This window comes from Diorhabda carinulata, chromosome 3 (genome assembly GCF_026250575.1).
Source record: "Diorhabda carinulata isolate Delta chromosome 3, icDioCari1.1, whole genome shotgun sequence".
In the NCBI taxonomy this organism is placed as follows: domain Eukaryota; kingdom Metazoa; phylum Arthropoda; class Insecta; order Coleoptera; family Chrysomelidae; genus Diorhabda; species Diorhabda carinulata.
The window spans coordinates 8950132-8964903 of record NC_079462.1 but is presented as its reverse complement, the minus strand read 5'-3'; the positions used below and the strand labels follow the sequence as shown (position 1 = coordinate 8964903).

Sequence of the window (14772 nt, the reverse complement as noted above, 5' to 3'; positions counted from 1 at the left end):
ATGTTTTAACGTATGAATTTTGTTTAGAAACTGTTCTTAATTTTGATATTGTAACTGATATATGCCATTGGTGATATTTCAAAATTCCTGGATAAAAGTATATTGTCTTTTTGTACCTAAAACGTAATTAAATGACGAATTTATTAATGTTGGAGGTCCAAATAATTAAAAGCGATTATTGAATTCCGATGTTCGTTAAAAAAGATAATTGAAAAACAATTAGTCACAGCATGACAGTACGGTGTTAGACATGAATGAGGAATTCGATTGCTAATGTAATTTGAATACAACGCAATTTGGCTATTATACTCTATTGAAATTTAAATTTATGACTGAGATTTGCAATATACAGGGTTACTACGAAAATATCACTCATTTTGAAAACCCCAGTTATTTATATCTACTTGAAACCATGATAAATATCTAAGTGAGATAATTGATGAGGAATATTTCACGTTAATTGATACTGGTATAAGTACAGTCATTATAAAATTACCTTAGGAAGCACCCCAGGCTTCATTACATTAAAATTATATCTTTTATTTGTCTCTTTACTCTTGAAATGTTAAAAATTATTTTCTAATTTTCAGTTTGATTTGCTATAAAAGCATGTGTTTTATTTAGTTTTTATTACTTATCCAGGAAAAGCGATATCTTCACGATAGCTGTTACAGTCAAAAATAGGGATTTACCCATTTTATAACTATACGAGGGTTACTACTTAAGGTTTGAAAAATGGCAACACTGATATGAATATCTGACAGTGCTATTATAAAATTTGACATTTTTAACTCAGAACGAGATGTCATACGAATGATATTTGAGTTGTTTACAGATACTTGAAACATTCATCTTAGTCAAAAAATGATACTGATTAGACAAAATTCTCGTGCGATGATTTCTATGTCTTTCATTGTGCCTATCAACTCGCTTCGACTATTTGGGATGAAGCATCATCTCGAGCCACTTGCTACAACATGAATTTAGTTACACTCGCATACATTTAATATTACATGAGAAGTTGGCAGTCAAAAATATCTATTTGCGTTGGATACCGCATAATTTAAAAATCGCTCGAAAAAATCTCGTGTCGATTGATGCAAAGAAATGCTGAAAACATGCAAATGCTGTCAAAAGACGTCTATAAGATCGTGACAGGCACATAATCAGGGATTTATGCATATAAACTCGAAACTAGATAACAATCTACTATATGGGTCTTTCAAGACTTCGAAGCAAATAGTCGCCTCCTTTTTTATTTTAAATAACTGGATATGTCGCCACCGTTCCATTAGAACTAGGTAGAAAGGTCATTTCTGAGTGGTACATCAGCATTTGTATGCCAGGAGTATTTGAAAAAATACAGGAGGTGACGAATCATTCTCCATTACGACAAATCGAGCTCTTACACATCAGTTTAACCAAAAATATTTTTGAATAGATCAGCTGATTGGTTATCCGCCGTTTGGCACCCGATTATTTCTTCTTATTTCCACACTTGAAAATTAATTTGCAAGGTAATACTTTATCTACATCCTAAGAAGCGATTGATAAGTTCAAATCACATGTTTTGGAAAATGGAAAAAATGCTTGTACAATTGGTTCAAACGCTTGCAAATGTGTACTGATTTTAATGGAGAATATTGGAAAACAATAAAGTCATATCCAATCATAAATTTGTTGTTTTTGTTTGTAGCAACCCTCGTAAGTGCAACATACATACACATTTAGATAGAATAAAATAATTATGTTGAAATGAGTCGAAACCAAAAAATACAATCGAAATTATTGAGTGAATTGAGGTTGAGATGTCAGGCAGTTCAATTTAATAAATAAAATTATAATTTAAGTTATCAAAGTTGCAAAATGGACATGGAGTTGATGATAAAATCAACTCAAAGCTATCTAGTTTTATGATCGCAATAGAAAATAGTATGTGCGACTCGTAAGGTCAACTTCGCTTCCGTAGGCAACTATTTTTAAATTATTTTCTAATTTTTTCTTCAGTTTGTTATTAAAATGTATTTTTCCAGTTTTCTAAACTATTATTTATTTTTCTTTAAAGGCGGCAACTTATGCAAAAAGTAGGTAAATTGTGGCGACTAGTGAACTGATCAGGATCGTGTCACGAATTTATGAAATTATTGCTATTATCATCGGTCCTCAATAAGTGTACCACATATGAAATAAATCCGACATTTGGAGGTGCTCGAAAATCGATTTCTGTTAGCTATATGCATGTAGGAAACGGGATCTTGGAAGTACTCTTGATATAAATGTAAGCCTATATTATTCCTTCAAGGGCTTTGCAGACAACGATCTATGGTTTGATTAAAACTTCACTAAAACAGTCAACAACATAAATGTTGCTTATCGAAAATGGTGCTCAATTCCTAGTGCTGGAAATCGTTGACTTATTGACCAGAAATTTTGACTTCTGAGTTGTCCAGCATGATCCCACCCTGAGCAGTCCTACTCGACAGACAGACGTCGCTCATGAACACTGAGTGCTTGCTTTCTACATAAAATTAGGAGTATAGATTTTCCTAAAATTATACTAACTCACGGCAAGTTGATTGATTAATTTTCGTAATTTTTAGTCAAACCAGACCACGAAATGTGATCCAATTACTTTTTTATTGAGAGAAATTTGCTGTTCATTACATAACCACGATCTATATACTATTTAGTACATTTCAATTAAGGTCAAAATAAAAAATTTATAAGATACGAACTACTTACCTAACTCCATTGGGTACAGCCATGAATTGATGTCTAAAATTAAATCCATTTTGAAAGATTCGCTCTCGCAATGTAGTCGACTCACTGAAAGAATATATTTTTGAATTAGTTTCTTCTGTAATATTTGTTTATATGAATATATCCGTGAAATAAAATTATTATAAATCGAGATTATTTTTTCGTTTGTAACTTGATTCATTTCATTATAATCATGTTGTTCTATCAGATAATTGGATACCGACAGTTTGAATGGTCCTATTAGTCCGGAAGACAGTTGACATTTTGTGTGAATCATGTTAAATAAGCTAAAATTTCGTTCCGTGTAGCTGTTAACTATTTAACTTTCGTATAAATCTGATCTCAACTTATTAGAATTGCAATCATTATGTTTCTATTAGCCAGTTAATCATTTTATCTCTGCACACAAACGATTATGGAGTGAGCAGGTAGATTTTGTTGTTGTTTTCTGAATTCAATTCAGAATGTTAATGATAATCTCCTGTTTTGCTATCTGATTTGAAAATCAAATAGAAATAAATCCCATTCGACCTCTAGAATAAACTACTAGCAATCATTGTCCTTTTTAAATGTTTATAAACAAACCTTCCGTTGAAATGTCAGACAGTTTTCGAAGATGTATGACTAACGTGACCATTTATTTTTTGACTCAAAACAGGATATTGGTTTAATTAGGTTAATTAACAGGTAGTCAGTGAAAAAAACACTTTTTTAAAGTAATTTATTCAGAAAAAGTCAGTTAACTTAAAAGTTATAAATTAAAAAATATATAAACCCGAAACGTTTAGTTATATTTATGTTTATAAGAGAAAAAAATTAGCTTTAATATAGCTGGTGAAGATTTTAAATAAGAATAAAACCCTTTGCATGTTTTTTTTTATATTCACCTTAATTATCAACATCGTTTTTAGAACTGAAATTTGTAACTGGGTTTTCTCAGATGGTCACAATTTGTTCATCATAGAAAATACTCTTTCTAATGGAGCATTTGTAGCAGGCAGACATAAAATATATTCAATTAAAATAGAAAAGTTTTCATGCTGAAGATTGTTGGCTTGAAAGTGTCTGAATACTTCCACCCAACGAGTTTCCTTGGAAACATTTAGATTATTCCAATCAGTTACTTTCTGCGATGTGACGTAGTTACAAATAAACGAAAATTCGTCAAAAACTTCTGCATCTTTATTACAGTCAACATATTCCTTTTCAATTAATACATCCAGAGATTTTTGAACGTCTTCCATTCGGGGACCTTTTGTAAATCTGCCCAATAAAATATCTCCATTTCTTTGGTAAGAAAGCAAGTCCATTCTTTGTTCCATAAAATTCTGTAGCCGTTTTTTCACAAACTCTTCATCTATGTCAGTAGCATTATCTTTCGATTTCACTATTAATTGACGGAACATAAATGGAAGAAACTGATTGGTCTGTTTCTGAGTCAAATTGTCTTTTAATTGATTGATTTCTTTTGCAGCTTCAGTTGCTGATACCGTCTGACCTTCCAGTTTCAATATAGCTTGCTGACTGACCGTGTGATCTTCAAAAAAATGTCTGTTGATATTCCGTTTCAGTTTCGGCACAAAACTCCTTTAGAGCTTCAACTCAAATCGTGTAAATATAAAAAAAAATGAATATTTCTTCACAATAATGCTTTCGTATTCTAAGGGTAGCTTGTCTGCAGCTGATTTTATTGCATTGTGAATTACATGGGCTCCACATCCAATACCTATCCATGGTTTTTTCAGAGATGATTTTAATTTCGTTAACACATTGTTTGTTCCTCGCCTAGACGCACCTCCGAAATTAACGTTGGCATTGTCTCCGCAAAATGCCACGATTTTTGCTGTTCAATTATTATCTGTCAACACTTGGTTTAAATAATTGACAATGATGTAAGAAGTCTCACCTGGTTGGTCTTGGAGATCTAAAATTTTTACTTGCACACCTACGTAAGGTTGAAAAAAGCGCACTAGAATAGGGTATATTTTTTTGTTTCCGTGGTTTGAAGCATCGTTTAGTATTGTAATCCAATTGTACTTATCAAGATCAAAAGATGATTGAATTAATTTCGACGCACAATCATTAGAGCGAAAACTGTGGTTTTCTTGTATCGTGTGATAAGTCCAGACACCTTCTGCTACGGCGATATCCAGATCCTTTAAAGTTGGTGTGTCCGATTTCTTGAAAAAGGTTAACATCGAAGAACTCGAAAGCAGCGGCGCGATCGGTATTTTTATGTTTTTCAGACTTCAAAGGCTGTTTCAATATCACTGGCACTACTGTGGAAAACGCTAAATTCTGTACGAAACTTTTCACATCTGACATCTGAAGGAGTATTTGTTTGCTTGATAAACGGATATTTTGAATGTAAGTTAACATTGAAAGTACACTTGAGTTTCGGCATTTTAGCATATGGTTCCAAAACAAAAGAAGTTCAAATTATTTACAGGGTCCAGCCGGCTCGACTACCTAAATTTTCGCGCGGTTTCAGAAAATGGGACAATTTGGCGTCCTATGGGACACGTAACTATAAAAAGGGACAGTCCCGTCCAAAACGGGACGTCTGGTCAAGTTATATATGACCTATTTTGGTCTATTGATGATACCTAAAACTTTTCGGTTGCTTTACGTTCTTCTTCACTGAAAAATTCGTGTTAGAAGGTTCTTGACACGAAAAGATTCATATCATGTTCAAGTTTTGGATTCATTTTTATGAAAATTGTGTACTATTCTATATCGAGATAGAGATGTAACAGGGTTTTCAGTATTCTTTACATTCAAGTTTATTTCTTTGTAATTATACGTGTGTGGGTAGCTGTCGTGGTTACGTCCACCGCAATTCACGAGCTGATGGTCACTTCGTTTAGTAGCAATACTAAATGAGCTATATGACGAATACTTGCTTTCTTCATTTACTAACCAGCTTCCGGACTAAAGATAATCCAGAAAATGAGACAGAAGGAGGGAATCTATGCCTCTAATTGAAAATATTTCAACCTCCAATCGTTTATAGGACACCAGAAAATACGTATTTTGAGTCTATGTTCTTGTAGACATCAAAATTGTGGACAAACAATTTTTCGGCCCACAATTTTTCAAAAATTCCAAAAATTTGTTTATTGATGTAGCAATTATAGTAAAAATAATTATGAAAGTGCGGCAATGGAATGCCAAAGTGTACTATTTTTAATATATAGCTTCGAATACTTATCGAAGAATTATTAAATCAAAAAGTGTGGTCCCTAATTTCTCATAGAATAATAAACTTATATGATTTAAAATAAAACATTCAAAATAATAGTAGACATTAATATTAAGTTTGTTGGATAAAAATTTGGAGATATGGTTTGCTATAATCGACTATTTTATTGGCCTACTTTTTTTAACTCGTAAACTAAATAACATTTGGAATTATAAAAGATGAAACCCTCAAAAACCACACATTTTAAACAAAATCTACTAGCTACTGAATGGATACTGTCTATAAGGAATTTTCAGTTTGAGAATTATTTGATAGGTTGAAGAAATTCTGTTGTGATATAAGGGACTGTTATATGTTTTTCCATTTATTAACGTAATTATCAAGCGTTCCAAATATTAACCTAGTTCTTAATCGTTTACTTTGAACTACGTAGTAATGTGATGTCAGCTATATTTCATTACAGTAATACAATTGTTGTAACTAATCAATTACTGAAACAATGACAAGATGATATATAGGTGCTTCACGGAGGCCTCCATAGCATGGAATTGATTCCCTTCCACTCTTTCCAGTTATTTTGTTTCATTTTCCAGTCCTGAATTCCTCTCTCTCGTAAGTCTTCCATCACCTCTGCGTATCATCATTTTTTTGGTCTTTCTATTTTACTTGTCCTCCTTGTTCTATATCCATCATTTTTTTGTTGCTCTAAGATCTGGTATTCTCTGTATGTGGCCCAGCCACTCTATTATTTTGGATCTTATTATTCTGTTTAATTATGCTTCTCCAAATAGATTCCTTATTTCTTTACTTGTTTTCCTCAGCCATAAATATCCATCCTTTTTACCGACTAGTATCCTTCTAAATATTTTTCTTTCCTATATATCTAACTTCTCTTCCTCTGCTTTGTTAAGAATCCACGTTTCGCCTCCGTAGCTCTCTGTTGCTTTTTCTTCGTTCCGTTGTATTGACAAACTTCTTATTGCTCTTTTCTTTTATGGTGTTGTTACGATCATGACCTTCGATTTATTTTCGTTGACTCGTAGATTCAATGTCTGTCATATCTATGAAGGCTCTGCAGGTTTCCTTAAGTTCGTTTTCCGATGTTGAAAGGATTACTACATCGTCTGCGTATGCCAGTAGTTGCGTTCATCTTGTTTTTCCTGACCCTATTCTGTTCAAATAGATTTCACTTATTATCCATTCTAATACTCTGGTGAACAGTGTAGTGGATAAAGGAAATGCCCGTTTTAGTCCTGTGTTGGTCTGGAAACATTTTGATATTCGTTTATTTGCCTTTACCTTTGTTTTTGTATGTTCGAGTGTCATTTTCGTAAGACTTATCAAGATTTTTTGTAATACTAACATCGTTCATAATGCTGTACAAATGGTTCCTGTTCACAGTATCGTAAGCTTTTTGGAAATCTTTGAAGACTGAGTGAATTCACACCCGATTCTTTGCGTTTAACTCAGAGTGAAAATTCGGTCTGTGACGGATCTTCCAGATCTAAACCCGCGTTGGTAGTCTCTGAACAAGTTTTCTCCATATACTCTCAAACTTTTATCTATGGCCTTAGTCGAAATTTTGTTCCACCGTACTCTATTTCGACCTCTCCCACGGGAACCGTTTTTTAGCACCTGAATTATTTCTAATATTTCCTCTTTTATTGGTGGCAATATATTTTTGATATTAAACCAATTTCGGATTGAAAACTCCTCCTATTGTTCACCTTCGTTTTCTGCGTTTAATGTTTTTTTGAAATGCTCTTCCCATTTTTAGATCACTACGGTTTCATATATTATTATTTCTCCTTTCTTATTTTTTTATATAAATAGTATTCTGCTCAACTTGCCTTTTATTTCTTTATAGAAATTCTTCATTTCTTTGTTTAGAAAACTTTCTTCAATGCGTCTAATTCTGCTCTCCATTCCTTTGCGTTTCTTTGCTCTTCATACAGTTTTTTATCTTTATCTGTTACATTTTCTGTTTGGCTTGTTTCATCTTCTTAATTTCTGCTTTTTTCTTGGCATCGAACCATTCGTCTCTTTTTCCCTGCCTCATTTTCTGTGGTATTATTTTAATTTCCGCCTTCTTTAAGGTTTAAGGTGTTCTATAAATGTTTCCATTTTTCATTAATATTATAGCTGTTGTTCTGTTCTCCAGTTCTTTTTCAAGATGATAGTAACAATTTATAATCGTTTCGACACACAGAGGCAAGACAGATTCAATTGAGACGTGTTTGATTATCTCTTCCTGAATCACACAAAAGCTAGAAGTATGGCAACTTCAACGGTTTAGCAATCCTGTCTTGTGGTAGGATATCAAAAAGAGAGTAAGAAAGATTTAACATGACACTGTAAGTTAATTCGTTTTTCATCTTCATTGGCACACTGGATATTTTCTAGAAAATGATTGAGGGATCCAATTAAGGACATGATATCCCGTTCCCTAAAAAAATTATGTGTCCTCCGAAAAATTGAGCGGAAAACACTAAATATGTAAAATGTAATAAGATTCATAATAAATGCTTAAAAATAAGGGTTGCTTATTTCACTCCCGTATGATGTAACAGGAATCGTGAAAAAATACTCGTAGTTACCTAGTCCTTCACAGATGCACGGAAATAACAGAATTTTAATTTTCTAGCATTACTGACATTTTAGAAAAACAAAACTCAATTTTAGTCACCACCTTTTAACGGTGATATCCCAGAAAGAGGTAGGCCAAGGAAATTTTTCTATATGAAACACCCATCTTAATTTCCTTTCGGCCCATCACCTGAATTTTTTGCTTACAATACAACTTGTACAAGTGTTAAATGGAAAATATTATGTTTCAAGTTTTCTTTTTAAAATCGATGTGAACAAAAAAAAATTTCCATCGGAACACATTGTACACATCGTTAATCAATGAGTTATGGAAGTTTGGCATGTTCTTTACGAATAAATTAAATTTTATGATAAAATCCAAAATAACAGAATTAAAAATAATCAACAATAATGAAATAATGATTAAAATCTGTATAAATCACACACATCGGAAAAAATTTCACAAAAACAGAAATTCGATGGGTAAATTTCAATAAATTATAATGAACTGTTACATTGGATTTTCATTACTCTTTTAGGACCCTATTTGCTAAAATAAAATTCGGTCAATATCAAACCAAAAGCAGGATAGAACTGCTCGCAATACTTTGAAACGAAATATCTCTTAGTAAAAACATGCGAGGACAACAAATGGATGAAATATATTGTTTACAAGTTAATACAATTCCTATGTTGTGTAATTTTTTCCACAATAAGAAATTTATTTACAAGTGAATATTTTTAATTGAAAAGATAAAATACCTTACATACAATATACTTTGTTTCGAAGCCCCATCTGTATATTTAAGCCGACATCATATTGAAACCCCTAGAATATTGACCAAAAAGACTGCGTGCAATTATCGATCCCGCCCACGCTTCATTTTAGATTAGAATAGCTCCAACAATGTTTCCACCTCTGTCTACTTTCTTTGGTGTAGGTCGCGGTCGAAGAGGGAATATTTTATTTTTCGTAGTCATGGAAAATACCCGGATCATTATTTTCCGCTTTGACTCATTCGAAATTGTGGAGGAAATGATGAATGGAAATGAAATATGGAGTTAGTGATTCAACAGAAAATTTTGAGGAGTTATCTCCTCTAAGTATATTTATACAGTCATTTAAACAGTAAACAAAAAAATTGGAGAAACAGACATAATCACGATTATTCCTTTATTTTTATAAGCGTATTTGTACGAGTTACTGGTTTCTTCTTAATGTGGAAAGATAAAATATGAACAAATGAAATTGAGTGAAAAAATTGTTTTGCGTAAATCTCGGTTAAATTGGACAGAAATGGTACAAATACAAATAGACATAATCATATGAAAAGTATTTCCGACTACAATGAAATCAGTTTTCAACGTTTTCATGTCTTCAAGAGATTTTTTTGTAGAAAACTATAAAAGTTTGCGAAAGTCATCATATATTATTGTAGGTTGAACTTTAACTGTGTTAATTTTGTTTCTTCAGTTTATAAACGACTTCTCTTGGAGCAACTCTGATCTCACGGCACTTCATAGGACCATATCTAGAGACCTAATCACCATTATATCATGGTGCGATTCTAATCTTCTCAGTCTCAACGTTTCTAAAACCAAAGTTTAATAAAAATACCATTATGGCGTCGTTGATACTATTAAATTTGTAGGGTTTGTTGTGAACAATTCCTTGATATGAGATTTATATATTGCCGCCTTATCTAAAAAATTAAGGTCCTCCTGCTTTGCGCTGAGATCAGTTTCCAAAGAACTGAACTTATCCACCTCCTTAACAGTATATGAGCCCTTATAGAGTCGCATCTCCGATATGCCCTTCCCTTCTGGGATACGTGTGGTGCGACTCAATTTGAGCAAATCTTCAAATTACAAAAGAGAGATGTTGAATACTTACTCCGACTCCGACTGCTCACTGCAGGGACTTCTTTAAAAGATTGAAAATTCCGACTCTTCCTTACTTATTTATTTATGAATCCGTTTAGCTAGTTCGTAAGCACGCTTCTTCAATTTCAGAAAGATCGTTGCACGGCTATTAACTTTACTGACCTACTCCACGTTCAAAATTAGTTGAGGGCTCAATATTTTACAATGCAAAAAACGCACAATCACTTGCAAATTGAAATCAAATCGATATCATCTTTTCCCGCATTCCGCAATAATTTGAGGGCATATTTACTGGAAAGTGTCTTCTACCATGTAAACGACTTCTAATAGTAATATTTAATTCCGGACATGCTGCATTCTGGTATAATTTTTGCTATGGACTTTATTCTGTATATTGAAATTTTATTTTATTTGTATCTTTATTTAGTTATTTTTATGTTTGTTTTTTAGTTTTTACAAGTTTTTGTTTACAAACTGTAACAATTTTTTGACAATAAAGCATCCCTCTCTCTAACTTTTAACGTTTAACAAAAAATTATTTCAGACCTTTTTCGTAGGTCGTTTAATTTTACACAAAAATATCTATTTTTTTACTTAACAATAATTCGTTGAAATACAGTAAAATTCTAAAAAAATAAAATAAAATAGTAAATTAGAAGAGAAATCAAAAATCACGATGCGGCACCTCTAAATATTGATATCAAGAGCTCAAACTCAAACTTTTTTCTTGAATATGTTGTTTATAATTTTTTCTGGGTAATTATTTTCTTTTAATGCAGTTTTTGCTTTTTGAATTGCTATGCATTTGAATTCAGGATCTGATAGTTGGATAGATTTATCAGCCAAACTTATCATCTCTGATGATGTTATTGTTGATTTTATATAATGTGAAATCAAGAAAATGAATTCTCTTATTTTGTTCGATTATGAATTGGTTATTTATGATAATAAATGAATTTTTTATTTCAATTGTATATTTCATTTCCATATTTGATGTATGTTGTTGTATCAATAAGGCCCGCGGGCCGCTTCCGGTCTCTGGGCCGTATCAATAAGGCCCGCGATAGCAATTTGTCACAGAAAGAAGAATCATGTTTTTTAGAGCTTTTAGACTTCATTCGATTCCTCTACGGATGTTTCAAATACTCGTACTATCAAGTCTACGGATGGTTATAAGTAATTTCAACGGCAGCGCGTAGACAAGCGAGAGAGAAACTTTGAAACAACTGAAGAACTATTAAAGTGCGTTCTATTGACAGGTACTATAACAGCAAATGATTTTTATTCTGCAATTGAGCATTTGATAGCAGAATATGAACTCGACTGGAATATACTTAGCAGCACAACTACGGATGGCACTCCTGCCATGGCTGGAAAACATTCGGGCGTTGTAACTAAAGTAAAACAGAACATCAGGGAATTTTATGGGATTTCACTGTATAATTCATCAGGAATCATTGGCATCCAGACATTCAAAATAGTAAATTTTATAAGGAGCAGAGGACTAAATCACCGACAGTTCAGGCAATTTCAAGCTTTCATGTTAGATAAAGATGAACCAATTGATTATGACAATGTCTGGTGAATTTATTGTGCTTTTTTGGTAGATATGAATAAACACTTGACTGATCTGAATATGAAGTTACAGGGTAAAAATCCGATTGTCACTGAAGTGTATTCATATATTCAAGCCTTTGAAACAAAGTTGAGGCTGTCGGCTGTCGATCAGTAAAAAATCAAACTTTGGACCATTTCCCTCATTTAAAATCATTTGGCACAGGAAACCAAAAAAAAAATTGGACGAATATACTCAACTTCTGCAAAATTTGATTACGGAATTCAACTTTCACAAAATAAATGAAATGGAATTCCCAATTTTCAACAATCCATTTAATTTTGAAGCTTCACAGGCACCAATTAATTTGCAAACGGAGTTGATAGATCCTCAATCGGACAGTATTTTGATAGAGAAATTCAACGAGATTAACGCTCTTACTTTATATAGACAATATTTCAAGGGTTTGGATAATTACTCGGAATTAAAAAAGCATGCAGCACGCATTCTCTAAATGTTTGGTAGCACCGATTTATGTGAGCAGATGTTTTCTGTCACGAAAATAAATAAGAACAAATATCGCACAAGACTTTCGTATGAACATCTCCAATCAATTCTTAAAATAACTACAACGAATATGATTCCAGACATCAATGAGCTTGACAAAAACAAGAAAAGTCAGGTATCTGGATCCTCGAGGTCAACATAATTACCTACCATCTTTTATAACTTTCATATGATTTTTAACAACCGTATAATATATACTTATATAATTTAACAAATAAAATGCATAATAATTCAGTTCATATTTTTTTATTTTCAATTTGGGACACCTATGAATTCAAAATTTAATTTATGGCACATTCGTCCTGAAGTATTTCGGTATATTCTTTAATTTTGTCTTATTCTTTCATTAATATATCTTTCACAATAGTAATAAGAATATTTGTATATAAAAAAACTTCATCTAACGAAATAAATACATATTAGAAATTTTTAAATATTCAGTAAAATCCCCTGTGTTTTTGTTTTGGTATAAAAGTTTTTCCAAAATATTTCTCAACTAATTAAATAATGATAATAATAGATAACTTTATACTTCTTAGGCCGTTTTATATGTTTTTCGAGATTATTTATCTTAATCTTAGATCTTTTTTCATATAATCAGTTTAGAATAACTTCGGTCTTTGATCTTTTCACTAATATAATAATTACGCAAATTGTAGTATACAATTTATGTATAATCATGAGAATATTTTCAAAAACAATGAAACTAATATCATAAATACTCATTCTGTAATTGAAAATCAACCTTTTTATGTGCTTTTTTGTGTTTATTCGAACTTTTTGGCCCGACACAATTTAAAAAATAACTTTCCCGGCCCAGTTATTTATTTTTTTCTTATGTATAGTACCTAGTACGATGTGTTTGTCTCAGTATACAGTAAGCAATATTCAAATTAAATATAACACAAGAGTGTGAAAAATTAATTCATAAAATGTAGTTGAACACACTTTGGAATTTATAAATCCGAGAGCTTAATGGTCCCTATTAATAATTGAACAAACTGGATAAACGTCCATTTATTTTCGCATACCATGAAAGTCATTCAGGAAAAAGTGAACAGCTACAACTTAATGAGTAGGTATACTATAATGGTATCTCATAAGGATGCGATTATTTCCAATGAGAAAAAACTTCCACCGGAAATTGTAATTGACTTTACAACAGTGTTGGCTTAGTTTTCGTAATTTGCACTATAATTTTCAAATGCGCTATTAACTCTCAATATTATCTCAAAATAATATTATAATACCATAATAATAGTGAAAAACTATGAATAATTAACTGGTTAAAAGACTTGTCTCGGGCTCACAGCTGTTAATATAAAAACTGATTTTATATATGTTGTATGAAAATATCAACTTCATAAGACAAGCATATATCTAAAATAAACTATGTGATTAATTTTGGAAATTGCTTCAAATCATTACATGATAAGAAAATTGATATTTCAATAATCTACAGGGTGTTTGGCATACAAACCGAGGCAGAGAAGAGACGTATGTGGAAGCCCAAAATATGACGTTTGGAAGCATTTTATTCCATATCCGTGATTCCCCAAATGGTCCAGGGGATTACCAGGGGTCCACGGAAGAATCGACGTAAGCGGGTATCCATGAAAATTTATTTGATATCGATAGTGAAGAACTAAAAGTTGGCTTGACTTCTAAAAATATTTTAAGAAGCTCAGCGAATTGTAAAAACTTGCATATTCCCCATATAGTCAACTTACCGTTGAAACTTGCTTGCAAACTTGCATGAACTTGTTTGACTCTTCACCAATATAAATACGAATGTTAAGGATAAACGTTAGTCATTTGTTTTCGAATTTTATAAAGACAAGTGAATCGATATTAATGTTGGCCAGTGACGGAATTTGTTTATAGAATTTGTTGGAGAATACAAGTAAACTGAATAGATATTATTAATTGCCAGGAGAACTAGTTGCTCAGGCTAAATTAGTTCTCCGTATACGCGATAGGATTAACTAGAATAACCTAGTCCAAACTAATATGTCCTAAGCCGGTTTAGCCTATGCCGAACTAGTTGATCCTGATATAAATACGCACACTCTAGAATAAACTAGTCTAAACATTATAGAAAGTCAAAATAAAGATATAAACTGAATAAAATACTTCGTAATAGGGTAAATAATCATTTTTATTAAAACAATAATGATTCGTCGTTAAAAGCTATGGATAATTGGTAATACAAATGATC

The 14772-nt window shown here is 32.0% G+C and overlaps 1 protein-coding gene across 1 annotated transcript in view; it reads right to left on the bottom strand.

Moving 5' to 3' along the window:
• The window catches only part of LOC130891714 (DNA-directed RNA polymerases I, II, and III subunit RPABC3), a 159259-nt gene that overhangs the window by 118761 nt on the left and 25726 nt on the right, over positions 1-14772 (bottom strand). The window contains exon 2 of the mRNA XM_057796614.1: positions 2743-2826. Coding sequence (XP_057652597.1) covers positions 2743-2826 — 84 coding nt within the window. The remainder of the gene's footprint in view (positions 1-2742; positions 2827-14772) is intronic.